At 40.2% G+C, this 27,191-nt stretch overlaps 4 protein-coding genes across 11 annotated transcripts in view; 1 reads left to right on the forward strand and 3 right to left on the reverse strand.

Moving 5' to 3' along the window:
* The window catches only part of UBE4B (ubiquitination factor E4B), a 38,646-nt gene extending 37,196 nt beyond the window's left edge, over positions 1 to 1,450 (reverse strand). The window contains exon 1 of one of the 3 annotated variants that reach the window (XM_034068121.1): positions 1,280 to 1,450. In XM_034068121.1, coding sequence (XP_033924012.1) covers positions 1,280 to 1,303 — 24 coding nt within the window. In that variant the 5' untranslated portion in view covers positions 1,304 to 1,450. The remainder of the gene's footprint in view (positions 1 to 1,279) is intronic. The other 2 variants (XM_034068122.1, XM_034068123.1) reach the window with 2 other exon arrangements.
* Positions 1,451 to 3,877: 2,427 nt separating this feature from the next.
* On the forward strand, positions 3,878 to 26,852 carry LZIC (leucine zipper and CTNNBIP1 domain containing). Of its 6 annotated transcripts, XM_031044275.2 has the most exons (10): positions 3,884 to 3,950; positions 4,583 to 4,705; positions 12,905 to 13,003; positions 15,269 to 15,492; positions 17,923 to 18,066; positions 19,018 to 19,153; positions 20,225 to 20,323; positions 20,613 to 20,708; positions 22,449 to 22,530; positions 23,674 to 26,852. In XM_031044275.2, the coding sequence occupies exons 5-10, from the start codon at positions 17,966 to 17,968 to the stop codon at positions 23,730 to 23,732; spliced, it is 573 nt and encodes a 190-aa protein (XP_030900135.1). In that variant the 5' UTR covers positions 3,884 to 3,950; positions 4,583 to 4,705; positions 12,905 to 13,003; positions 15,269 to 15,492; positions 17,923 to 17,965; the 3' UTR covers positions 23,733 to 26,852. The 6 variants fall into 6 exon arrangements, with proteins under 6 accessions (XP_033924345.1, XP_030900134.1, XP_030900135.1 ...); XM_034068454.1 differs by lacking the exon at positions 4,583 to 4,705 and having other exon boundaries at positions 3,878 to 3,950; XM_031044273.2 differs by lacking the exon at positions 15,269 to 15,492.
* On the reverse strand, positions 4,053 to 7,022 carry RBP7 (retinol binding protein 7). The gene is made up of 4 exons (XM_005143657.3): positions 6,882 to 7,022; positions 4,983 to 5,161; positions 4,615 to 4,716; positions 4,053 to 4,296 (listed from the first exon to the last, which is right to left on the reverse strand). Exons 1-4 carry the CDS (start codon positions 6,952 to 6,954, stop codon positions 4,246 to 4,248), a joined length of 405 nt encoding a protein of 134 aa, XP_005143714.2. The 5' UTR covers positions 6,955 to 7,022; the 3' UTR covers positions 4,053 to 4,245.
* Positions 10,230 to 17,076, reverse strand: NMNAT1 (nicotinamide nucleotide adenylyltransferase 1). Its single transcript, XM_005143656.3, has 5 exons — positions 17,001 to 17,076; positions 14,067 to 14,241; positions 13,478 to 13,661; positions 12,663 to 12,808; positions 10,230 to 12,244 (listed from the first exon to the last, which is right to left on the reverse strand). The coding sequence occupies exons 2-5, from the start codon at positions 14,182 to 14,184 to the stop codon at positions 11,844 to 11,846; spliced, it is 849 nt and encodes a 282-aa protein (XP_005143713.1). The 5' UTR covers positions 14,185 to 14,241; positions 17,001 to 17,076; the 3' UTR covers positions 10,230 to 11,843.
* Positions 26,853 to 27,191: the final 339 nt, after the last annotated feature.

The following is a 27,191-nucleotide window of genomic DNA, read 5'->3' on the forward strand; positions in this document are numbered from 1 at the left end:
TGATGCAGTGTTTTGGATGATGTCAGTAATTTGCTGAAGCAGTGACACAACCAAGCTTACATAGGTTAAATGATTCTGAAATTAATCATAAAACACCTCACAATCAGATGCAGGTTAACAACCAGAACTGCATGTAAACAAAGTGTTCATGAAATACACCTGTAAAATTAGAGATCCCTTTTCACAGGAGGAGTTACAACAGCAGCGTCCAATTCCACTCTCCTCAATGGGAATTATACTCCTGAACACTTCCATGGAGCATGAGGACCTTCATCAACTAAATAACATGAAGTATTTCATCCTAATTCCTGCTGCAGTGTAACAGGATTGCTAAATTGTCATACGCAATGTAATCAAAACCATCCTAACTTTTAAGAATACAAATCCAAGTGACAATAGCTGCAACCTTGCCCTAGAATCCCACCATAAGATATAGTATAGGACAAAACTCTGATCTTTTGATCCTCATGGAGTGCAAGTACATTGCACCTATGTTGCAGCTGATCCAATATAATACATCTTGTATGTATGCAATACACTTTGACAGGAAAATATGACTTTAAAGAGATAAGTCTTCAAATTGCACATGATTTGGGCATTACATTGGGAGAGTGGGAAACTCCCTATATCTTTATCAGTACCAGAAGTGAATTCATTTGAGAGTCCTCCAGTAGATGAGCAAAACATAAGACTTTAGTCTATATTTAAAAAGAAAAACACCACCCTTGAAAAAGAAGAACCAAGGAACAGTTCTCATTATTCCATATCAGAATTCCTTGTCAAATACAATAGAACACATAGAACCAAAAGAAGCATCAGAAAAATGGCAAGCTTGTTTCAAACAACAGCTTCAAGAAGAAATTATATTCAATATAAGACCTTCTCTGAGGAAGCAAGATTTTAAGTTATTCACGTTAAAAAGTAGGGATTTTTTTAAGTCGCACACAAAGAACATATAAAACGCTGAGTGTTGGCCACAGCAAGGAGACATCCTCCAGACAAAGACGAGATATAGCAGACGGACGAAGGGAACAAATAACAACAGGACAAGCAATACAACCCCATCGACCAGCCGAGGATCGCAGGTCAGGGACAGCAGAGAAAGGATGGACACGGGAAACAGGGTGCATAGACAGCTGGCGACAGCAGGCACCTCAGTAACACCCCTTCCCTCACACAGTTCCAACTCTAGGGCCAGGAAAAGAGCCCAGGAACAGCCCCACCGCCCTCACCCGCAGGGCCCTGCCGCCCCCTGAGGCCCCGGCCCCCTCAGCCTCACCTCATCCGCACTCAGCTCCTCCATCGCCTTCCTCTTAATGGTGAACGGAGGGAGGGCGCTTTCCTCTGCCCCGCCGCGGGGCAGCTCCGAGGAAGCGCTCTCCTGTGGCCTCTGCGCCCCCGCGGAGCCTCACAAGGGCATCTCCGGGGCGGCCGTGCCGCGCCTCGCCCACCGGCAGCCGGCCCCGCCGCCGCCCCCGGCCCGCTCCCCGCCTGCCGCGGCCTCCGGGGAGCCGCAGCCCCGCTGCTGCTGCCGCCCGTCCGCGCCCCTCGGGCTCGGCCCCCGCCCGCACCGCGGCCCCTGCCCCGCACGGGGATTATTCATCAAAACAAGAGGGCAGCGGCGGCCATCTTGGGGCGGGATCACGTGAGACTGCGCGGCGCCGCGGAGGGAGCCGGGCACGCCGGAGCCCCGCGCTAGGCGCCGGCCAATGGCAGCGAGGGGAGGCGGCGCGCGGGGAGAAGGGGCGGGGCCACAGCGGCTCCCTTCGTGGCGGAGCCGGAGGGGGCGGGGCCTGCTGGCGCCATGGCAACGGGCGCGGGGGCGGGGCTGGGGGGCGGAGCTGAGGGTGGAAAAAGGGCGGGAAGGAGGCGGTGGGAGCGGAGTCGGTGTGTGGTGCGGAGCTCCTTCCGTGTTAATGGGGCTGTGCGTTTTTCGGTCCTTTAAGGTGCTGGACCGCTTTTGGGAGAGGAGTGACTGAGGTAATGCAGGGGTTTTGTTTAATTACTGTAACCTGTGTAACGTGCTAACGAAAGCACTCAGCTTCCAATGGGCCTCAGTCCTTTCCGAGTGTAGTCTGAACCTGAGGTATTTTTTTCTTTTTTTCTGTAAAAACACAAGCTTTTCTGCACTTAGTCCCTTCATTATACCACAGAATTATATTTTTGTGAAATATATTGTTTTTTCCTTTTCTTCTTTGAAATTAAGCTGCTCTAGAGAGCAAAATGGGGTCTGCATACTTGCTTCCAGCTCTGTTTGTCTGATCCATTATAATACATGTACACTGTGCTTTTGGTTTTCCATTATCTATTTTGATTGTAGAATCCAGAAGGTAACTTTTTTGTTCAGCTCTATAAGGTACTTTCACATGCAGCTGGCATGCCTTAAAATCACCTATGGTCAGTGGTGGCACTGAAAAACCTCAGAGGCTGATTGATGGAAAAGTTTCACCATCAAAGCAATAACGTAAGATAATTGTAGCAAAACATCTTTGAGTAGATGTTCCTCTGGAGAGGTTTGTTCTTGTCCTTCGGTTCTTTAGCTGAAGTGCATACCTTGGCAAAGGCTAACTTAATGTCTTTCCTCCCATGTCTGGAGCATGTGATTGCTCCCTTACTTGTTTCACCTGGCATTTCAACATGTTTAATTTGTATTTTGTGAACGCATGTGAATCTGTTTGCATATAAATGAAATCAGGATAAGCAGTTTTGTCGCTGTAGGACCTTCTCTCATCCTCAAGATCCCCAAAGCATCCTCAAGCAAGCTCTGCATAGCATTGTCATAGCATAAGTCAGCAGTTTAAAGCAGGAAGGAAAGTAATATCACTGATAATAATAGCTTTTCTGGATTTCTAACAGTAAAGAGTTCCTAATAGCAGCCTTATTAATGAATTTTGCACTTCCAGTCACACAGGTTTCTAAGGTTGCATTTTTCTGCTGTTTACTTGGAGTCTCTTTTTTGTACTAATAGAGTTCCTAAGGTCATTGTTGCTTTTCTGTATCACTTTTCATGCGTGTCTTAAAAGCTGTGGGGTTTGAGGGGATCTGCAACATTTAACGCTTAAAACACTGCCTTTAGGAACCTCTACAATTTAAATAAGGACTCGATACGTTCCAGAGGTGCCATCTAGTGGGGTAGCCAAGTGGGCGTTATTGGTGCTATGTATCGCTAATAGTGTGACACGATAGGTCTGCTGCATGAATTTATTATTTATATTAGAAAAACGTGGGAACAGTAATTTCTTTTTCAAATACATGAAAACTATTCAGTTTCAGAAGTAAAACAGTGTTAGGACCATGCCTGGTTCCCCAAATTTCCCTAACTGTATAAAGAGTACTAGCTCCTTTCTCCATGTTTTGGAAGCTAGATTAAATTTACATAGAGCTAGATTAAATTTACATAGATTTACTATTTACATAGTAATAATATTGGAGGGGGGGATGCCAGTCTAACCAAAAGGCCTCCATGCTTCATCAGATGTTGTCGTCAGCCTCTAGTGGTAGCTTTAAGAGTCTGATTTAAGAATTATCAGAAAGGTGATACTAATATTTTTAAATGTCAGGGATTACTTCAGAGGGTTTTTTTTAATAGAAAGTAATTAAGCTAAGATTAAGCTAGATTTAATCAAACTCTCTTCTTCTGATTAGTGATAAAATCCCTGCAGTGTTAGTGTTAGCAACAATATGCAGCAACTCGTTGATCTGACCACTTACATGTGTTTACATGAGGCAGAAGAAAGCCTACTTCTCTATGCAGCATTACACAAGGTCAAAAAGAAAACCATTTAACCTAATTGGGCAGATGTATGCAGATAAATCTTGACTAAAGCAGCATTGTTTTCAAGCCATGTATGTGCTTATAGAGTCCAATTATCTTGCAGGCTGGAATCTGCATGGATTACTCAGACCTATCTTCATTGTTCTGAGATTTCATCACAAACTGGCTTCCCCTGGTAAGCTGAACTTAATTATTTTTGAGAACAAAGCAGCCATACCACTTACATTTTGGATTGGTTTTGGTTTTTCCTCCAAAAACATGTTCAGAAGTCAGGTACTGAAGACTGGTTTTAGACATTTATTAGCAAAAATCAGACACTGGTAACAGCAGACTTACTTCCTGAGCCAGAGACATCACAACATTTATTTAATAGGTACAAGGAATGAGTTCTCCATAAAACCACTGCTGGGACACAAGGATGCAGTCTCCTGTACATAGCTGTCTCTCCACGTAGGAGCAAGTATATATGTTCAGGCTCTCTTGAAGACCTGTCTACATACTTGATTCTCACAACGAAGCTCCTACAAACAAAACCCAAATTATAGACATACATAGTAATCAAAGGAACTTATTCTAAAAGTGAATATAAAACCTTTGCCATGACTACATACCACCACTCTGCTGCCATGCTAATAAGTTATGATTAACATTCTGAATTCACATTACACTGAAACAATGAATTTGTTCCACCTAAACTAAAATCAAAGCAGAATGTGTTTTCTATTTACCATCCATTACAAATACTGCAAAGTTAGAAACAGACTTGTGCATACCCTGCCACATTATAGATCTTATTTTTTCATATAGAGACAGAATCAGTAGAAATCTGAAGTAAATACCAGGTGGAGGTCATCTCCTTCAAGCCAGTGAGTCCAGCCCCTATTCTTCTTCTCACCAGTCTGGACACAGACAAGTTTGTCATTTTCCCAGGTAACTAAGCTCTGTGGAAGAGGAAACAAAAGTGTTTCTGTGCTACTTTGTCTCACTTCTGCAATATACTCGCAGACAATGTCCTTTTTTTCCTGGATTAAAGGGGACCTAAATACGACTCCTAATAGGCAGTGAAACTCCATGCCTGTAACTTGGGGTCCCACCTCTGCACTGCATAACAATTAGTATTCTTGAAACAATTTCCACACAAATAGCTGGGTTGATCACAGCATCTTAATTTTGTCACAGCCTCTTAATTTTATATATTTAGTCTTACCTTGCATTTTCTATTATCCAGGCCTTTATTATCTTCTTCAAACTCTTCTCCGACTTTGAACTGAAGCAGATAATCTCTGAATGTGCTAGTGGTATGGATATAAAATGAATCACCCTCTTGTTTGATAATTTTCTGAGGCTTCAGCATTTTTGCTATCTTGCGTGTTGCAAAGTCGATACCTTGGGCAGGAGGCAAAAAGGTCAGAGCTGTATTTATCAGCAGCCATTTTGACAGCCAGTCAAAATGGCTTTATTACTACTAGAAGCATTTCTTAGATAGTTTTACCTTACTATTATACAAGGTTTTGTGGTTTGGTTGTTCTTGTTTGAGGGTTTTCTGTATAAAGGTGTATATTAACACAGTTTGAGTCATTTTTTTTTTTATATTTTGCTCTTTGGAAACCAGTTTACTTGGTTGTTGCACAATTCTATGCAAGATTTCTAGGACTTCAAATCCAAGTAGACCTTTTAGGAGTTGGGGGGAGTTAGTTTCACACACAGTCACCCTAAGCTTGGCCTCATGCTTGCCAGCTGCTTAGATTAAGGGAGTAGTTAATTCCTATTTCCATTCTTTGAGAGAGGAAAGACATTAAGTAAATTAACAAGAAATCTTCTCACCCTGTACCTTAAATAGGGTAAAATGAAGGACAGTCCTAAAATTAATTACTCAGGCTTGTTTTCAGAACATGATACTTGCCACTAACACTTTTTAAGTGCAACTAGAAAACATCACATTTGTCAGAAGATTTCCTGGTTATCTGTAATGGTCTTGATGTCCTTGATAATACTGAGTTTAAAGTAGTGCTTCTGAATTTCTTTCTATTTCTCCAGTGAATGTTTATTTCATAGAGGAACAGCCATCTAGTTGTCAGGCAATTGCATTATACTGCATCTGAATAGCATGCTCCAAGTCAGGTTCTCAGGAAGGAGATGGTAAAATGTATATTAATTAATTTAGTTGCTTTCATCACGTAGATTAAAACTTTTGTTTTATAGGACCATTAGAAGTTTCTTACCTTATGCAGGATGGGGTTGTGATCTTGACAGGATGGGTTCAGCTACCGTGTGTTGAACCACATGACTCCTTATGCAGTCTGTGTTTGAGTGGGTTAGGGTTAGGGTTAGGGCAAGGGTTAGGGTTAGGGTTAGGTACCCAGCATAGATACTGCCACAGAACAGATTTCATTCTAGTTGTGTGTAAAATAACCAACAAGGCTAGTCATCAGTTTACACAAGTCAAAAAGGCAGAAAGGGGTTGGAAAGGCAGGGAAAAGGGAAGGCAACATTCAAGGTTCCCTGTTGTCACTGTCTGTAATAAGCTTTGTACAAGAAAGTTAATAAAGTACCAACAGCTTTAGTTCCCCGTTAAAGCACTGTTAATCTCTCTCTGTAAGAGATCTGAGCAAGCTAAGAGATTAGCATCAAGCACTTCAGAAAAGGGACAGTTAGAGAGACCTATCAACAAGTCACAGTGATGAGAGAAAGATTTTGTAAACTGTTTAAAAGTGAATAACCCTAAACTAAACAACTGCCTGGAAGTGGCAAATAACCAAGAACAATTTTTTGTTACTTAACATTTAATTAACCCTAGACATAGGTTCTGTAATTTTGTGCTCCAAGGCAAGAGAATGTGAGTGGACAGGGCAAGCTCTTCCCTGTCTCTGATGAAACCTATAAAAACATTCTACTTTTAACAAGTATTAGGCTGAGAAATTCCTGACACTTGGGTGACAGGTAATAAAGTATAGTTAATGCTGTCTCTTTATCATTCCATATTATGTTCCTTCAATTGGTTATCAGAGAAAAAAGCTTCAGCAATATCTGGGCTTTAGAAGAACTCACGCTACTAAAATTCAAGAGGACCCTTGCAGGAAGGATAGAATCAGGTATTTGCACCTACCTAAGGCCACCATATAACCTTCAAAGTTGTCATTGCTGACAAGGTTCCAAGTCCCATTGAAATCCACAGGCATTGCCAGACTATGGAAGGAAGGAAGATGCAGTCAACCTCTGGCCAAAAATCAAAAATGAAGAGTTTTCCAACCGGGCCTTATATAATGAACACTGTGGGTGGGATTACATCCTGGAGCCTTACTGATGGAGGGGAAGGGTCTTTTGCTGAGCCAATAGGCAAGAGGGTGTACATCAGTTGTAGTTGCACTGGAGGGAAAAGTTCACAGTTACTGAAATCCTTCTGTGGAGCAAATGTTAATAGCCCAAGAGCTGCAGTGCAAACAAAAAACTGGCTTGAGGAACTGGTCCCTCTTGCATACTGTAAAGGGAATCATGGACAGATTTTGTAATTACTAAATGTCCCTGTATGTGTATTAGGCTTTATGATCTGAAATATATGTACATGTTGAAAAGGTGATCTACTCAAATACATGCTTTATTTTGTATTTGAACAGACAGGGATTGACTGTTTAGCTCTGGGTGGTATTGTATCAGCAAATTTTAAAGAAGTACCTCTGACACAGTAATGGAGACAAGCGTTTTATCTTGTTGGTTTATGTCTGGAGTGAATAGTAAGCAGCATCACTATTCAGTGGTTGTAACAGAAAAGTGACAAAACCTGTTAGTGTATGTTATTCTCTGATGTGACTCAACACTGCTCTGCTATGCCACAGTTTACTTATTTGTGTTCTGATTTCTTTAATGCTGTTATATCCTAGTTGAATGTATACATTAAAATTCTTTATTTTCTCAGATGCTTTACCATGAAGAAAGTTTGAGGCATGAGACAGCAGATCCAGAGGCCTGAGCTCTGTTTCTAGTTCTGCAGCTTTGTATTTATGTTTTCCTAGATGGGAAAGAGGACAAATAGCTGTTCATGCAAGCCACTTTGTACTCCTAAAAATAACCAGTATCAATAGCAAATTCAGAAGTTACTCTCGTGTATATCGAAGATGTACCTTCCCCATTTGCTTTTTATTCTTGAAACACACAGTAAAGGAAAGATGATGCAGAAGTTATTCCCACTGGTGCATTATTAGATCCTATATCACATACAGGGAGTAGAGCACACGATGCAGCAGGTAAGCTTCATTGTTGGACTTCTATCTTCAGCAAAGAAGTGAAAGAAATCTCTTAAGTGATGACCCAGCCAAGTGTTTGGAAAAGTGAATAAAGAATGTTTGACTTCAAACAGAAAGGATATATAAGAAATTTGCAGGAGAGATTTTCTTTTCCTTAAGAAGGTACATAATTTTCCTATCTCCTGCAGTACCTTCTGCAAATAATCTGTAGTTATTTTGCAAGCTGTATGCCTTATTGTTACAACCTACCAGCTGAGAAATACAAATTTCACAATGCTGAACAAGTAGGCACTCCAGAATTGCCAGGTACAGGACAGGTAGATGACTTCATAACTCAGTTTCCTCATTGGTAAGATGGGGGAAAGAATAATTCCTCAAGTCACATGTATGCTTTGAGCATTAGCTTAATCCCACGTTTTAAGTGGTCACATGGAACAACAATGAGCACTACAACGAAGGCTACATTAAAATAAAACTTCAAAATTGTTGGGTAAGGGAAATCATAACTGTATTACTACCATAGTAAAAGGGAATTTGCCATTGTGAATCTTGAATGAATAAACTCACCTATAGCTACAACATTTATATGTTTACTGATTCATGTTAGGCTAAACAAAAAGATTATATTTTGCAGAGAAAATTACATTTCCCTGAACTTTAGCTATGTTTTTGGGGCTGACAGTTTGACCTATATGACTCACAGATCACGCTAGTAGGAAATTAGGACGTCAACGCTTGTTTCCTGTTTGCAGATAGACATTGTTCTCTATCCTACACTAAGTTAAGAATAGCACAGAAAAAATGATAATTACTATTTTCTTGGACTCAAATAGTAACATTTCACCCATAATTTGTTATTACAAATGCTACGTATAGTAGTAGTATGGTAGTAAAGCACTGTTGCAATGACTCTTCCAAGAGAACTCAGTCCTTGAATGAGGCCTGTGTAAAAGCCTGACTGTAACATTTTAATGGAAAGTTAAAATAATGCAGATTGTCTGGCACATGGTGCTTCTTTCTGGAGGTCAGTAATCTCAAACTAAGTCTTACAAAGGCTACCAGGGTTACTATTTCAAGGCTCAGTCAATGAATTGCCTATGGAATGTTTTGTAATAACTTAACACATGCCCTGGTTTTATCACAGGATGGTTATTTTTTTTCTCCATTAAAGTGCCCAATTTTCTTTTTGTGGAAAGTATTTTTTTCCACCTTAATTGCTGTGCAGCATTGAGCATCTAACGTATTCCATTAAGGTTGTGCCCTTACTTCTGAAGTAGATGAAGTATTTATAAATCCTACTACAGTATTTATAATATATGTTGCATTATAACTCTTTTATAAGGAAGTTCAGTGAACTGGATTATTCACAAACTTGATGTTTTCAAGTATATAGATTCTTCTATAGATCTAGTCCACTCTTTAAAATCATAGCTAACATTATCAAATATGCCAGATCACTGTGATGCTGATTTTAGTAACTGAACCCAGTGTGAGGTTACTTCTAGTGCTTAACAGGCAGGTTTCTGGATCCCACGAGTAAAAGAAAAGATCACTATTCAGCAGTCAGTGTAATTTTTTAACAATGTTCTATTTTGTATATACAAAACTGTACTGACACCATTCTACCTACATAAAAATCACATAGTCATCAGACTTCAGATTTGGTTAATAACTGCATGACTAAAATTATCATATTACACGCAATTTATTTTATTGAAAGACCCATCACACATAACTACATTAAAACCCAGTGAAATGTAATTGTTTGAAGACCCAAGCTTTATAAAACATGCTTCTAAATTTTTGGTTTCTCGACACACAACATCATTATTTAGGAGAATAAGCCTAGAATTAAAGTGCAGTTTTGCTCTGAAAAGTGACCACATCAATAGGGTGCTTTCTTATTAGAAAGATGTGCTCTGAAGTTATTCAGAAGGTTATTCAGAAGAACACTGGTTGACTTGAGTGCTAAAAATAAATCTTGCCCTCTATTCTTGTCAGTCATAAAGACAGACAGTAAGCAAGAGAGAATACCATCAATAATGTAGTTATCTTCAACCAGTTATGGCAGTTTGCTAAGGTGTTGCAGGGGGCATAATTTACCTTTCAGTACCTGTATTACTATTGATAATAAACAAACCCAACCTCATTATCAAAGGACAGTGTAAGCTTGCCTCAACTCTAGGGGACAAAAGGCAGACTGAGCACAGGAATCATGAAGAAAAACAAAACAAAATAATCCTTGATGGTATTTTCTGTTACAGTGCAGTTACAGATGCACTTCGAAGTTGTGATCTGATATTACACCAGTCTACCTGCTAATTCTCTGTAGACAGCCATCTCTACAGGCCAGAGCTAGAACACAGATGTTCTAGTGTATGGTAATTGTGCAGAATTTCATGTGGGGCTCCAGGTCTGTGTGCCCACTGCTAGCTTCATTAGGGGCTACAGGTTTTCCCAGTAGCATCTTGACTTGCTTCCTGAGTTTTATGACAGCCTCACAGGACCCAGGACTGTCTGTGATGTTCTGTGTTTTGATCCTGGCTTCCACATTCCCACTAAGCTCCTAGAGATGCCTAGACTGCTCCCTCAGTTCTTTGAGGATCCTCTGCCCAGTGGAGGAGGATGACAGGTTGTCACGTTATGTTCTTAGAACATGTCCCTGGTTCTAGGTTTCCTGCCCCGAGAATCTCTCATTCTATTGGATTTGGTGATCTCAAAAATGTGAACAGTCATCTTGTGGAGGTTGTATGAAAAAGCTGTTGACCCATTAGGGAGCATCTTGGACACCTTGACATTTTTATAAGACACATAATCAAAACACAAGAGTTGACAGCAAATAAAGGGAGTTAGAATTCTATGACCATGACATTCACAGTGCTTCTCTAGTTTATATTCACATAATACAGACAATATACCGATAGATTCAAAACCAGATTTATAGCAAAGAAAACCATTTCATTTATTCACAGTCTTACTATCCTACCATTTCTTTTCAACTCCAGTTACAGAAATTCTGGCTATATACATTTGGCTGAAAAGTAAAAGCTCATTTATTACTTGAAATAAATGGAGAACTGTCTGAGAATCAGTGCAATAACACTATTGCTAATTTCTAGCCATTAAATCAATGGCCACAAACCAATTTCTCAAGCAGGTCTGTCCTTCCATGAGAACATTGCTGAGCTTAAAGTACAGCTTTGGAAACATGAATGAAGTAAAGCACAAGGCATTCCTGGGAGCAAATTGCACAACATCAGACAAACAGGCTGTGTATCTGAAAGGCAGGCGGTTCAAAGCATGGTATATCTAGCACCACTTCAGCCAGGAGTAACTTTTTTCCTTCCAGCATAGAGCTAATTAGCTTTGTGAGGTGTACATGTTGGCAATGTCTTAAAAAATTAAACAGATTTCCTGACAGTAAGTAGTACATTTTGAAACAAAATGGCTTTGTCTGTTAAGACAGTGGAAGTTGTTAAAAATTAGACTCAGAGTGGTCCGAGTTAAAACCAATCAAAACATTCTCCTTTGGTTTGTTTGTTAATCTGTAATTTTCATAAGCAAGTGTGAATTCTTGTATCTAGTTCACTGCACTGTGACATGTTATACATGAAAATCTGATTGGATGTAAAAAAGATTGTGTAGGTCCAGTTATTGAGTGCACCAAACCTCAGCAGCAACTACATATGTACTAAAGCCACAGAATTAGCCCACTCTTTACTTTAAAAATACACAAGCAAAAAACCTAACCCTTAAAAAACATAGTTTCCTGTACCAAACTGTAGCTTTTTTTTCACAGCAGAAAGTTGTATAGTACCTATTAGTTGTTAGTTCTTGGAATCCCTTGCATTCTTCTGTAAGGGAGCCAAGACAACCCCAGCATTCCTGTCTTCACTCTCTGGACTATACAGGTTATGCTTTTCTATGTATGCTTGAACTGCATCAGGCACTAGGTAACGAATGCTCTGGCCCCTCCGCAGTGCTCTCCTAATCTTGGTGGAGGAAATGTCATTTGTGATCCATTCTTCCACAAGGTGAATGTTATTCTTATGTCTCCACAAAATATCAGATTCATAGATGAACTTCTGAACATTGCTTCCAGCTCTACTGATGCATACAAGGCCATGATTTTCCACAATTTCAGTGATGTCCTCCAACTTCCACAGATTTGGGATCCCAAAAGACTCCAGCATGTCACTTCCACAGAGCAGTTTAAGCTGTGGGGCACCTTAAAGAGAAAAATAAGTGAGAAATGAGGCTTTGTTTAGGCCACCAGATTTTAGCTAACTTGATGGGGACATTTAATTTCTAGGCTACCTTTACTCTTTGGTTAATATGAGAGAATGGAATGAAATAAAAAGACTCCCAAGTATATAATTTATAATGAGTAGCCTCAATACAGGATTAGGATTTTTCTGGGGGAAGAAATTTTATGGGAGTCCCTTCATCCAAAAGGACTGGAAAATATCCCTAAAAGTGCTATACATTTTACTGTTAAAGCTGTCTTCTTACAAAGCCTACTAGCTTTGTTGTGGGATCAAAGAGAAATCAGAACCAAGAACTAGCAATAAAGAAAGCTACTCATCAGCACAACACCCTTGAAATAGCAACTATTGTTAAGCATTTAATTTCCAAACAGACTTAACTTTTTATATCTGGACTTTGATTTTTCTTCTTAATGGGCTCATGCCTATTTGGTTCTTGCTTCCTCTTCCGTCCTGCCTTTGTTACAGGTATAGCATTCTGCAGGCTATTTGTGGGATCAGGAGATACAAGCTTTTGTTGATGATACCTGCAAAACAGATGTATTTTAGGTGTTTTAAAGATGCAGGAGAATAAAGGCAAGAGTATGGCCTACTCAATGATCTGTCACTGCTTCCTCCTGCAGAACTTTCACATCCAAGAACCTATCTACTGGAACGAGGACTTGTGAGAACTGGATCATAAGATGGTCAAAGTGGAAAGATTTCAAAGCAACAACTACACGGTTGGTTATTTCCTTTTTTAATAACAATTTATTTTCAAAAGAACCTCAGTGACTGAAAGAGTAAAAAACATCAAACTTAAAAAAGATATTCCTTCAAGCAGTTCTCATGCCAGCCCTGAAATACAGAAATGGGCAGCAGAGCACAATCAGAATCAAACAAGGGAAGCTTGCATAGCATTTGTCTACCCCATTCTAGTCTTTTGTCCTACCTTGTGAATACCTTTTCAGCACAAAAACTGATTTAAGCCGAAGAAACAATATATCTTAAAATACTATGACAGGTTCATTTTCTGTATATTTAGGACTAACAGTGCAATCTTTCATTTACAATGGTGATATAAATAGTACTTCTGGGCTTCCCGAGTCTATTCATATGATTTAGGCTTAGCCTGCTATTATTCTGACTTAGAGTTAACACCATTGCTTTTCCCTCTATAGGTTCTTGAGACTTTTTAGGGTTTGGCTGAAGAATACCTTAAAACTTTTAGTGTTTCCAACCACTCACTCTGGCTGCTTTCCCAATCATCAACTTCCACCCAGTCAGAGTTTTCTGTAGCTAGTTTTGCCATAGCTACCCGGTGATCTGCACTGATCAGACCTTTCTTCTTATATGCATCTCCGACTGGTGAGATGATTCCTTTGATGACTTTGTATTTTCCTGTGGAAAAAACACATAACATTAGAACATGAAAAGTGGTTGAGCAGATGTTACTTCCACTGTATTGTATTTAAACTGTTACTCACTGCAACCTCTTAAAAACACCAGGGCCAGCTCTGACAGCTAGTCCAGTGGAAAAGTACAGTACACTTCTGCCAGTGTGCAAGGCAGCACAATTAAATACATAGTAAAATATATTTATAGTAAAATATATAAGAAAGATGTATTTTAATAAAGAAAAAAATGTAAAATTTGTTAAATTAATAAGCAACAGATCTATAAGGCTGTCTCATGTATTTGACCTGCATGATTTTGTATGATACGTACACACATACTAGCTTCAATATCTAACTGTTTCCAAAAATAGTTACTACAGCTGTTCTGAATTCTAAATTACCATCCTACCTGTTTCATGGAAGTAGTCTTTAGCCAGCTCAAACAGCCGTAGGTGCATGTTGGTAATGGGGTTGAAGGACCCGCAGGCCAGAAGTACTACTTCTGTCTTCTTCTCAGGGTCTTCCATAGCTATTTCTCACAGCTACACAGCCAAGCAGGGAACACTAGTGGTAGTTTCCAGCCACTACAAGAAGAGTTGAGATTTGAAAAAGTTATTTGTACTTGTTTGTGCTGCCAATAAGCATACGAGTTCAAGATCAGATTGAACACTGTTTTTTCCTTCCATCAACATTTGGCCTGTGATTGTTTGTGTGATACTGCATGATCAAGTTTCTGAGACTAAAACCATGGCTTCTAGTTATTTCTGGTTATCCCAGGATAGAGGTACAAAGCAAGGAGCAGTGGCACTGTGCTGCAGAAAGGAGGATAATTCTTCTGTGGGGCTTTAGAAATCAAGAATGTAGAGGAAAGTGAGTGTGCTAGGAAGAAGACATATGTAGTTGCAGCTGCAATTCCCTCTTACATGCAAAAGGAAACATCTTAAAACTGAAATTACTGAAAACGGCCTTCTTGCCTAAAGAGAAGACAGCAGAGGAACAGCTCATGCACAAAACCTTCATGAGTAGAGATAAATTGTTCTGATTGCAGGCCAAACCTGATTAGAACTTTGCTGGTTATTTAAGGTGCCAGTGCCAATCAGCTTCATTACTTCTAGTGCTTAGAGGGAAGAGGAGGGGGAAGAACAACCTGTGACAGTTCCCAGTGCTGCTACTCTAAACTGCAGTGAGTCTTTCCAGCAAAATTTGTAAATGTAACATTAAATTCCAGAGGAGAGGAGGGTTAGCATGTCTTCATTTGGGATTTATTTAGATATTACATGCTCATGGTATGTGGGGAGAGAGTGCTCTGGCCTAAACCTGGAAACATCTGATCTATTTTGTGTTCCAGGAAGTAAGTGGTAGGTGTACCAGTGGAACAGATGATAAAAACCACTGAATTTTAAGAAGTTTAGTAAAAGTTGCAGTTAAATACCCGCTTTTCTTTCTTTTTTTAAAATACAACAGCACTGATCCGATTTTGAACTTTGCTTTCAGAAAGCTGCTTAAGAATTGGTGAAAATAAGAAAATTTCACTACTTTTTCATTTCTCCTCACACAACATGGATTTTTGCTTCTTAGTGTTCTTTCATGAGTATATTCTGGCTTTTCCAGAGAGCTTCCCTTGGCCTGGGCCTGCACAAATGAAAACTGGAATGTATTAGAGGCCATCCTCCTGCTGTGGTTGTTTGTGAGATGTCCGAGACATCTGTGTTGAGCACGAATAGGCTGCTGTTGTTTCTACAGCAACACCACAGCCTGGAAAAATCCCACAAGGTCACCCTCACGTTCTGTCTCCTTTACAAAGAGGCTGAGTGATGTTCGCAGCCACCACAGCGGTAAGATATCATCACAGCTAACCTTGTACCAGCTACTATGCACCAACATCAAACAGCCCTTGTATAAAAGAATCTTGCAAGGCTTCATGTTTTGCAGGTGTTAGTACTTTTCTGGGCTTTCAAGTTTTACAGACTTTAAAATATCCTTTATTACTGCAGAGTAGTTTGGCATTTGAAGTGTTGGCATTCCTTGGAGTGCAGCCTTCGTGAGGCATGGCTAGAAGAGTTACTATGGGAACAGACAGGGAAAGGAGTTAGACTTGCCTTTGTCTAAAGCTCCACTTTCTAAAGAAAGTGGCTCATGCTGCAAATCTGAAAAGGGTTGTTTTTTTCCTTTAAAAAAGTAGGGGCAAAAAGAGTAGAACATTTAAGCTGGAAATCTGTAGTGCCTTTTCTGGCATTGGCCAGGTATCCTTTTTGATGCTGCTACAGACTCTTAAGAACAGGCAATTCATGAATGAACCTTGTAGTGCTTTGTATCTACACAGAAGTTAAGAATATGATTTAGTAGCTTGCCCACAGTCTCAGTCTCCTCATTCAGAGTGACCTCCTCTGTCCAGCACTGGTTTCACAATATCATACACGATGTTATGTCATCCTCATAACCAGCACAGCTCCATCAGAGCTGGGATCTGCTTTCTGTGGAATAACCTTCATGTAGCTCTAACTTTTGGGGAAAAGCTATGCAATTTGCACATTCCCTGGGAGAAAAGAACAAGGTTCCAGTGGTGACTGAGTCCCAGCCACTGCCTGAAGCTATGCCTCTTCTTATTGGTTAGGGTTAGTTTTGATGAATTAAGTGTAATTTAGCATTGACAGACACAAATCTAATTATCACAGTTTGACTACAAGATCCAAACTAGCAGTCCAGCTCCTGCTATACAGAGCTCTGTACAGGCATTTAGTGCCACAGCTGAGAACAGTCTTGAAATAATTAACACTATCTTATGCCAAATACTAAATGAAAGTGGTCTTCGCTGATTTTCCATGCATGTGGGGCATCCCAGGTCATTTTTCCTTCTTCAGAAAAGGAAAAATGAGGTGCCCTGTGATGTACTCCTTTACATATGTGCTTATATACTATCTCATCATGCTTATACATAAACTTATGAATGTTTAGTGTGTACCACTTGCAGTCCTGCTGGTGCTTAGCTGGCTTGGACAAGCATTTGCCCTAAAAACCATCCAAGTAAACCATCCAGCAGTAGGTTTAGGGATGGTTCAGAATCCCAGCCTGTTGGCTTCTGTGGATAAGCAGCCAATTACAAGCATGCTTTGGTCAATCTCCCTTATATTTCGGAGGTAAATCGTTATTAAACATGCTTATATGGCTGTAGAATTTAAGCACATTGACCTAGCAGTGCGCAGGCTGCTGCTGGAAGCTCCCCACGCCAACCGCTCCCGCTCTCCGTCCGTTCCGGTAACCTCCTCCCCACAGCTCCGCGCCGCCAGCGGCTTATACCCAGTACTGCCCCGACCCCTCCGCCGTCCCCGCTGTCCCCGCTTACCGCTCCGCGCAGAGGGGCCGCACCGGGCGCTGCGGCGGCGGCGCGCTCCCATTGGCTCGAGTGCAACGGCGGCGCGCTCCGATTGGTCCCGCCGGGCCGGAAGCGGCTCTTGTCCGACGCGGCCCGCTCCGCCGCGGTTTGCGGTGCTCCCGTGGTGTCGGTCCCGTCTGCCACGGCCTGCCCCAGGTGAGGCGGGAGGGCCCGGTTGGCACTTAGGGGTTGTGTGGTTCCGGTGTGGCCGGTGGCGGCCTCCTTCATGGGCGTATGGCTCTGCCCGCAGGAGCGAGTCCGGTGCCGACTCGTCCCCGCGACCGCCGGGCGAGAAAGAGGAAGAGCCGGGCGGGAGCCTGGCCTTGAGGGTAGGCGGGCAGGGCTCGGATAGCGCCGAGATTCCTACTTCTCGGTCCTCCTTCCCTAGCGCTGTTTGCTCCCCTCTTTCTTGTGTGGTTACTGGCGCTGCTGGCCTTGGTGGAGACCCTCAGAACTCGCTGGATCAAGCACCACGACAGGTGTCCCGTGGGGGCTGCTCCTGTTTGATAGCCAGAGAAGCATAGATCAGAAGCGTAGATCTTCTCCAGAGCACTCCAGTTTTCCACAGCCTACGATTCAAAGGCGTTTGCCCTTTTCAGACACCTGCATCTGGGTTGTTGTCTCTTAAATAGTTTCCCAAGGGGCTGCTGAACAGTAAAATCTGTTGTTCATAGAGCGGGGCTTCTGCATTTCAGTAATTGATGCTTGATTTAAAACGTGTTTGGTTTCATGCACTGTGGTTATTTGACACTACTGAGATAACAGTCCGGTAGACCCAGCCTAACACCCTTGTATTCCCACTGTGGGAATCTTCAAAGTGTTTTGGTTAGATATTCTATCTAAATAAGGTTTGAGTTGTTGGTACACAACAATAGAATGTTCTTTCTCCTAGGAGTGTCATGTAACAGCTTGGAATTTTCACCTGAAAACAGAAAATGGCTTCAAGAGGAGCAACAGAAACTAGTAAGCTCAAACAAAACTTGGAGGAGCAGTTGGATAGGTTAATGCAGCAGCTTCAAGATCTGGATGAATGTAGGTAAGAAAAATGGATTCTTTCCTCTTATGTGGTAATATTTCTCATTAAGTAGTTGGCAGCAGAAATTGGTACCTTTAAAAAAAATTGTGGGGGTTTTTGTTTTATTTTCTGTTTTGCTGTGGCTTTGTATTTTTAAAATGAGGTAAACGTTTTAAAATGCTTGTATTGGGTAGTAAAAATAAGTTTAAAACTCCTTTTTTATTAAGATTATTCTGCTTAGCATCTTCTTGAGGGAGGCATGGGCAGAAATACTTGTTACTGTTTTCATTGAGATTCGTTGTGACTTTTTAACTTATAATAGGCGTTCACAGAATCCACAGTTTTCATATGGGCTTTTTAAATAGCAGTTAACAAATAGTTCTTTTGTCTTTTTTTTTTTTTTGTCTTATAATTATGGACGTGGATGTTTCAATCTGGGTTTTTGTGGTTTTTTGGTCTAACATTTTCATGTGATTTGTGTCCAAGCAGTACCTGTTTTTTTCCAACATAATTATAACTGCTTAGGGTTGGTAGTGCCATTCTTCTGGGCAAGGTTTAGACAGAAGGATCAGTTATTCCTGAATAACTTGATGGGCTTGGCGTGAGGAGATGCATTCACTATAGCTTTGAGCAAGACAGTCTCACTGCATATTTTTGTTGAGATCCAAAATACCCTTTTAAATACTGCACCAAGTGTTGAGCATCTTGTAGCTGTCAGGGCCTTCTTCATACAAGTGACTTCATGCAAACAATACACGTGCATGGATGGGTGGGAGGTGGTGGACAGCCAAGAAAACTACATATGCATTACCTAAATAATACCTAAGAGGGCTGGAGCAGAGTGATCTGAAGTGATGTGAATGTTTGTTGTCTGAGGAAGCAAGCTCCATGGTGTTCCCTGATGTTCTTTTCTCCATGTTACATCTTGAGTTTAATCCTATGAATAAATGTGTCTTGTTGGATCCTCTTTAGAGAGGAGCTGGATGCAGATGAGTATGAAGAGACCAAAAAAGAAACCCTGGAACAGCTGAGTGAGATCAATGACTCCCTGAAGAAGATTATGTCTGGAGATATGACTTTGGTGGATGAGCTCAGTGGGATGCAACTGGTAAGGATGATGTCTTCTGTCTTCTGCCTGGACTCAGTGAAACACAACATAGATGCAAGTGGTTCATTATAATTACTAGAGAGGCACATGTGACAACTAGATCTAGGTATCTTATGTTTTTATTATTTAATATATGCATACATATTAAAACTTTGAAAGGTCTCTTCATTTAAAAAGGAAAAAAATGTTGAATTATAACCATAACACTGTAGAAAAAAACTGTGGGAAACTGTAGGGACTAAATATATCCAACCCTTAATATAAGAAAATAACATAAAATAGTACAAATTAATATTAAAGGTGTGAGGGACAACCCAGGACAAGTTACATCGTGAGAAACAAAGTTCATGCCTGCCTGTTAGAAAGCATGGAGACAGCATTACCTGTGCTTTTACTACTGATTTGTGTTTCAGATCTGCACCAGTCCAAATGTAAAGGTTACAGGAGTGATTCTGCAACTTTATTTTTTTTCAGTGAATTGATCTTCTTTTATGTGAATTTCCAAACTTTTGATCTATTTTCTCTCCTTTGGAATGTTTAATTAAAGCACTATTTGTTCCTTCCGAGCCTTGTGGTTTAGGGTTTTGTTTCCAGAGAGATCATGATTTGTCCAAACATAACTGTAGTGAGATTTAATCATAATAGTTTTGATACTCTGCAGAGGATTTTGAATCACAGTGGGAGATTTGCCTCATCATTTACATTCTGCTTACCCTTAGAAGAGCTGTAATCATCAGTGTGAGCATTAAAACTGCTAAAGATAGCGTAGCACATCCTCTTGTGATGTGCTAATATCAGGAAGATGTTTGAAATGATTAGAAATTAGAACCTGGTCTGTAATGAAAAGTTTCTCGGCTCTTTCTCAGTATAGTTACACTAATTAGTGCATTTTTCAAGCCCTGCATAAAGGTCATATATTTATTTTTCATCTCACTTCCATGATTATGAAACAGAAGAGCTCTCTGTGTCAAATGTTGCAAAGGATACTAATGATGCTTTTCCTGCCATCATCATGCAACTGTAGCTTGTGACTCTTATTAGTACTGATAAGTCTTGCTCTTTCCCTTGCAGGCAATACAAGCAGCCATCAGCCAAGCATTTAAAACTCCAGAAGTAATTAGAATGTTTGCAAAGAAACAACCAAGGCAATTGAGGACAAGGTTGGCAGAGGTGAATGTTTCTGTTTTACTGTTTCTTTCAGCTAGACTAACTGATTTAAATATATACTGATTGCATGGAGAGCACCAAGTGTGTTAGAAAACTTGGTCACAGCATCAGAAGAGAGCTTTTCTTTCAGAATGTATTCAGTTTTAAATATTTATTGACCTAACAGGGACAACAGTGTGGGTATCATGCTTACTGATGACCTTACAGGCTGGTGCATTTCTCATGCTGTTGCCTTGAGTGAAACTGGGGGATGCTCATGTAATTTGACTTATTTCCTCACCCTGGTATACAGATGGACCGGGACTTAATGGTTGGAAAGTTGGGACGAGACCTATACACGCAGCAGAAAGTGGAAATCCTGACTGCTCTCAGGAAGCTTGGTGAGAAGGTAAGCTTATGGTATGAGTTAGGTGAATAGAGATTTCTAGATATATGTTGAAGAGGAATTTGAAATCATTAAAATAAGAAATCACTTCTGTTCATGAGCAGATGAAAAAATGCAGTTTCTGTGGTATATAATTCTTCCATTTTAATGCTAGGCTTTCTGAAGCACTCGCTGCTGAACAGGTATCACAGAGTATTGTACATTTATATAAGGCTGTTTGTACTTAAAAGTGCTTTCTTTGGTGGGTCATATGAGTGAATCACATGGAAGCTGGTACAAGTTGATAGTATTTATAAAAGACAAAACAAGTGTTTTACTGACTAACTGCCACCTGTCCGCCTGGCAGAAACTTTATGAGACTTTTTGACATACATTGAACTTAATTTTGTGTTGGTGGTTATACCTACCTCTTGGTGTAAGGTAAATAAATTGGAAAGATGAGTGATGAACTGATTGCTTCCCCAGTGAGTACCTCGATGGCAGAACAATCCCTGGTTGTTACCACTAGAGGGAGGAAGAGTTGTTACTTGGTTTTGTTGATGGTATGTGAGAAAAACAGGTTGCTATATATGTCTGTACTTAAAACTTTTGTGGGAAATGGGGAATGTAATGGAAAATATCAAGTGCAGTATGTAAAGGAGCTGTATTCCAAGTAGGTGATATTAGCAAATAGGTTAAAAGGCTAGTTAAGATTGTGAAATGAATGTGTGAAGATGTCTAATCCTCTTGGCATGAGTTTCTTGGGTTGCTTCAGCTAAGCCACTTCACCACATTTTGACACAACCTCTATCTTTTGAAACTATCAGTAACCTACTTCACAGAGGAGTTGCTAGGACAGGAGTTCCACATCTGTTTGAATGTGAACAGTGATGGTAAATGTTACATGTTTGTCTGCACAAGCCTGGAAAATGTTGAGTAGTTTGAAGCTTGCTTACAAAGCCCAGCAAAGGCAGGGAACTGGCTCTTTTCATTCCAACATCATTCTGAATGCCTGTACCTGATTTCTGTATTTTTCATAAACAAACTGACATACACACACTTGTGAACAGTTTGACACGCTTGTCCTTTGCTTGAATAAGGATATGTATCTGACACTACTTAAAACTCCTTCATTTAACTTAGAATATCTGAACCTGCCAAATGTAGGTTACTACTTCGTTATTGTAAATATTTTATGGGCATCTGTCATGAGGCATTGAGCACATACATAAAAGCAAAATATGCATGTGCAAATGTCACATTAAAGGAAGAGAACCATTTCTAGGTCATGGACTCTTAACACAGTCAAAACTGGTGGTGGCTGCGGTTTGGCTTTCCTCAGTACATTGTATGAAGTGGGCTTAGATATTAGCTCATTCCTGTATTGACATGACAAAAAAGTAATTGACATCCTTTCGGTGATTTTGGGGCAGAGTTACAGTGTGATCTTTTAATCAAAAATTATTACTGGAGGTCATCTTGAAACAGTGGAGCATGTAGAGGTGTGGCTGGTGTTGCATATGCTGTCCTTCCTGGGCTGACAGGCACCACGGAGAAGACATACATTGGTAGGGGAAGGAGTTTATATTTTTACTTTGGCTTTTAATATGCTTGATAACCCTGCCACTTAAAAACCTGCAAACTGACAATTGCTCTAACCTGTGATAGTTCATGTGTATGATCATGTAGATGATGGGATTTGCAGTGGTGGGAATACGCACAGTTAAGATACCAAGTTCACAGCTGTGGCCTTTTTTGATTTAGCTCACTCCAGATGATGAGACATTTTTGTCAGCAAATGCTGGTGCAGCCCTGAGCCAGTTTGAGAAAGTCTCCACTGACCTTGGTAAGTTTTTATTCCCAAAGCTCCCATTTCTTGGCCTCATCAAACACTGATTAATAGCAATACCTGTGATTCCCCACTGATAGAGAAAACATGAACAGAAGATCATGCCATTAAATTTTGATGTCCATTTTTGTTTTATTAACTATGAAACTCTGATACGCTATCCCTGTGGAAAAGGTAATGCAGCAAATAAATCCAGTGCCAAATGTCCATAAAATGCCAGGTGCTGCCTGTAATGCTGAAGGCGTGAATGGTCTGTCTCGAGCAGAGATACTCTCTTACACAGATCTTCGTTGTGTTAATGACTTCAGGAGAGCATTTTCCTTTGCTTGATGAGGAGAATTCAGCAATTACGGGCACATTGTCAAAACAGAGTTTTACTCCTCTTGCCGTGATTGTCATAACTCTAATCATACTGACAAGACCAAAAATTCAGTTGTTATGTGCACTAAATAAGCACAACAGTTCATTCTAGCATTGCAGTTAAAACTGTGATGAAAGAATGATGAATGACAAGAACGTGCCAGACAAGGTCAGGGTACAAAGTTGCTGTCTTTGTGACCTACCTTTAAGTACTTCTCTTCCTGACAGTGTAAAGCAAGGTGATCACCCTTTTGTTCAAAAGGGTGCTTTGTTAGAAGCTCTCTGTGTGGTGGGCTCACCTTGGCTGTCCGCCAGGCTGCATTGTGATTCCCCCTTTTTGGCAAGATAGGAAGAAACCAGAAATAAAACCTTATGGATTAAGGTAAATGCAGGATAGTGAAGAAAAGCAAAGGCTGTGCAGGGAAGGAAAGGAAAATCAAAAGATATACTCTCTTGCCCATCCCCAGCCTATTGGCTTTTGGGGGTGAGACTGCCTTGTTGCTGTGCCAGTACTCCTCAGCAGTAGCCAAAACATCAATGGGGTTATCAGCCCCACTGATGGTTAACTCCATCCCAGTTAACCAGCAATTTAATGTGGCTGGTTTCAGGACTGTCAAGCCAGCATGTCTTTCTCTATTTTAAATTAGTTCAAGTATTCTACTTTTCAAAATATAGGTTTGATTTCTTTTGATCTCACATATTTTTCTTGATTGAAATTGTACATAAGGAAATTCACAGTTTCTACTAATACTACTGAAAATGTTTTTTCCCCCTTCATAGGATCAGGAGACAAAGTCTTTGCTCTAGCAAGTTTCGAAGTAGAAAAGGCAAAACAATGAAGAGGTGCGTGAGGCTTGTGTCTCTCCAGTTGTCAGCAGCATCGGACTTCTGTCATATTGCATTTGGTTTTTCTATTTCTGACATGTTGAAAAGCAAAACAAAACCCCAAACTCTAAGCCTCTTGGGTTCTTAACCAGAAGATATGAAGTAAACAGCCTTAAGTGCACTTTGGAACTCTGGTGTCTGTACCCCATACTCATACAAGCTCTGAGGCTGAACACTAAGTGGTACTCTGGAAACAAAAGCATGGTATGACTGGGAAGAATCAGCTTTTGTGACCTTTTCTGAATGTGTATTTCTCTAACTATTAAAACATAATCTTTTTTGCATGTGGTTGTAGGAAGCAGATGTTTTTCAGGAGCAGTCCTAATGAGTGGGTGGTTTTTGGGGTGATTCTTCACATTGCTCTCAGATGTCTTAATTTTTGCCCTGACTTACTACTAAGTAGTTTGTACTGGGAATGCATTGAAGCTTGGAAAAATTGACATAGTTTATTTGAAATGCCATCTTTCTACAAACTGTTTGCAGAAGAACCAAAATGAGACTGTATGCTGATCGTGAGCCCTGAGCTGCTTGTTTGCTGTGCACATGAATGAGCTCCATTGTATCCTAGCCTTGACTGACAAACAATGGGAGCCCTGTAGGGAGGCTTCTGGAGTAATTTAACCTTGTATATTGAAATGACAGGGAATTGCTAGGAAGTGGCAGTGAGAAGCCTTTTCTATGACCTCTTACTTCAGCTCTGGATGGAAAACTACATGCTACCGTTGTTTCCCAGTATTTTTGAGATAGCATGAAACAGCTTGAGATAGAAACAAGTTTAAAAGGTGGGGGGTGAACTCTCATTATGTGATTGGTGCAAGTTTGCTCAGTGTATTTATCAGGTGGCAGTGCTCTGGAGAGGGGAATGTGCCTCCACAGAACAATTAGAATCCTGAAGGAGGATTTGAAATCTCCTCTTGTTGAATCTTTAACTCTGAGTGTAGAGAAGCTACCTGGGACTTTAAATGTGTGGTTTAACTTCCTGGTAAACTATGTTTTGGGAATCGATGTTGGGAATCTTGTTGTTAAGTACTGTTTGCTTCACAGTTTAATTTAATACTTAGCATTTGGTTTGAGTTTTTATTTCATTGACGTTTTTTTCAGCTTGAGAAACATGCATTTCAGATCTCCCTTGGTATATATTTAGGCACTGATCTGACGGTCTTGGCAACCAAAAGAAAAGAAAAAAGATGGCTTAATTGAATTTCATACCTGTTAACTTTATTTACCACTAGGTAGAGAATAGTACACAGCTTTTAGCAGTAAATAAATGGGGGGGAAATGCAAAAGTAACTTCATGCAAATAAAAGCAATTTCCCTCTATTTCTGTGCAAAAGGAATTCAAACACTAGACAGTTTTGGGTCCTTTAGGCTGCGTGTTTTACCAGAGCTGGATGTTTGCACTTGCTGGATGTTTGAGCTTCACAAGTGGAGGAAGCATTATGAAATGTCATTGGCAAAAGGAGGTTTGGCTGTGCTTGTGTTGATGTGCTATTATTATCTGGCACCCCTCAGAGAAAGTGGGACTTGCCAGGCACAGGTACAGCCAGTTCCCCTTCCCATAAGGTGGAGCAGAAATGTATTGAGATGAAAAAGCTGCCATTTTGCTGCTTAATTTGTTTTTTCTAAGTGGTAAATCTATTTTTCCTTAAATAAGCACAAAGTGCAATAACCAAATGGCACAGTGATTTGTGCTGATTCTCCGGCATGTAAAACTGACACTAAAAACAGGTTAAAGAGAGATGTCTACCTATATCACTAAGGTGGTTGGTGTATCTTCAGGACAAACAGATTTTGTGCTGGTTTGAGTGATTTTTGGGTATTTTACTGGCAATGTGTCTTAAGTTTTAGGCATTTCTGAACTGAGCTGTAAAATGTGCTAGCTGCCATCACAGTAAGTCTGTTCCTGGAAAGAAAAGGATGGTGATAATACTGGAAAGATTAGTATTCCTAGAGGAAAAAAAGAGATCTTCTTTCCATCTTTTAGTGCTTTGAATGATAAGAAATACATGTTCTAAATGGATGATACTGAATTCTTTTTGAATTAGTAATGGTTTATAAACCAACTTCTAAATCCAAAGTTTGGGTCGATTCAGTTCCAGTTTATGGTGGTGTGGCTCTTGGCAACGCTGGAGTTGGATTTGCATTTGTCAGCAGTGAAGGTGAAGGAATCCTGTGTTTAATGGGGTAGAACATCCATGTTTCACCTATCATATATATATATTTAGCTCGTATAGCTAGACTTGAGCTTCAGTGAGAACTGCTTCAAATTGAGTGAAGTGGAAATAGTCTTAAATGTGGATAGCTTATTGCAGTGTTAATCTGTGTCATTTAGGAGTCACTTAGAGACTAAGTGGGTAGCATAGACTAAAACCAGAAAATTAACAGGATCAGTCATAACTTAGATTGCACTATGAAGCATAAACACCCAATAAATAAGCAAGTTGGTCTACTTATAAACTAGAACGGGAGTAAACCAGAAAATGTGGGGTTTAGAATGTATTTTGCTTTAATAGAGATCTTCATGAAATCTAGTATGTTAGAAATGAAAGGATACCCAGTATAAACAGCTTAATTTGTCTGAACACTGATGGAACTTTTTCATCATTTCTTTTTTAAGAAGCTTTTATTTAAATGAGGTCCTTTGTCCATTATATCAAAACTGTTTTGCTGTCTGGGGCAGCATTATGTTCTTTGACAAGGGCTGATTGCAGTTTTATAGCTGAGAGCAGCTTATTAAAAAGCATTATTAGACAGTCTAAAATTACTGAAAACAAAACAGTCCCTGGGGACTGTAGCTGCCTTCTTTTCCTTTCTGCTCATTACTGGTGCTAAGTAACTCTTCTCTCCCCACACCCCCCAGCTTGCTTGTGGCATTAGTATGTAAATGAAATCTCTCAGCACTCCCACAGATCACAGTAAGTTTACAGTACAATGATAGGGAAATCTTTTCCCTTGTAGTCTGAGAGGTGTACATTTCCAGTAGAAACTCTTTTTATTGATAATATTTCAGGATTTTTGCATTTTCTGTACTGCAAACAGTTGTAAAATTCCTATTAAATACATCTTTGACTGAATATCTTTGTAACGTTGTGCTCCTTCTGTTCTTTAAAAGATCTCTTTGTGATTTAGATTGACAGAGACGAGATTGAGATCAGTGACCAGTACTATTTCAAGATTCAGTATGGCAGGCCAGACTTCCCTTCTCAAAAGTTGTGAAGGGTCAGAAAGCTCCAGTGCAGAGCCTGGATGTGTCCTGCACAATGCCCTGACTGTAAAGGTAATTTAACAAGGAAGTTGTTGCCACTATGAAGCTATTCATGCGCTGACCTTAGCAAATAGTTACTTCAGTAACCCACTTGAAGTGGTTAGATTAATTTCAGAAGCATCGTAAGTAATTGGTCTGCTGTGCTAAA

Source organism: Melopsittacus undulatus, chromosome 12 (genome assembly GCF_012275295.1).
Source record: "Melopsittacus undulatus isolate bMelUnd1 chromosome 12, bMelUnd1.mat.Z, whole genome shotgun sequence".
In the NCBI taxonomy this organism is placed as follows: domain Eukaryota; kingdom Metazoa; phylum Chordata; class Aves; order Psittaciformes; family Psittaculidae; genus Melopsittacus; species Melopsittacus undulatus.

What these genes read in the sequence shown, in the direction of transcription:
- NMNAT1 (XM_005143656.3), bottom strand. Translation starts at nt 14,184, where the DNA reads ATGGAAGACCCTGAGAAGAAGACAGAAGTAGTACTTCTGGCCTGCGGG. An exon ending in AGACTACTTCCATGAAACAG is followed by an intron (nt 13,662 to 14,066) that starts GTAGGATGGTAA and finishes TTTTTTCCACAG; the next exon opens with GAAAATACAAAGTCATCAAA. An exon ending in TCAAAGTCCAGATATAAAAA is followed by an intron (nt 12,245 to 12,662) that starts GTTAAGTCTGTT and finishes TTTCTCTTTAAG; the next exon opens with GTGCCCCACAGCTTAAACTG.
- RBP7 (XM_005143657.3), bottom strand. Translation starts at nt 6,954, where the DNA reads ATGCCTGTGGATTTCAATGGGACTTGGAACCTTGTCAGCAATGACAAC. An exon ending in AGGTTATATGGTGGCCTTAG is followed by an intron (nt 5,162 to 6,881) that starts GTAGGTGCAAAT and finishes CTCCTGCCCAAG; the next exon opens with GTATCGACTTTGCAACACGC. An exon ending in AAGGAGATGACCTCCACCTG is followed by an intron (nt 4,297 to 4,614) that starts GTATTTACTTCA and finishes TTTTGTTTGTAG; the next exon opens with GAGCTTCGTTGTGAGAATCA.
- LZIC (XM_034068454.1), top strand. Translation starts at nt 17,966, where the DNA reads ATGGCTTCAAGAGGAGCAACAGAAACTAGTAAGCTCAAACAAAACTTG. An exon ending in CAAGATCTGGATGAATGTAG is followed by an intron (nt 18,067 to 19,017) that starts GTAAGAAAAATG and finishes GATCCTCTTTAG; the next exon opens with AGAGGAGCTGGATGCAGATG. An exon ending in TCAGGAAGCTTGGTGAGAAG is followed by an intron (nt 20,709 to 22,448) that starts GTAAGCTTATGG and finishes TTTTTGATTTAG; the next exon opens with CTCACTCCAGATGATGAGAC.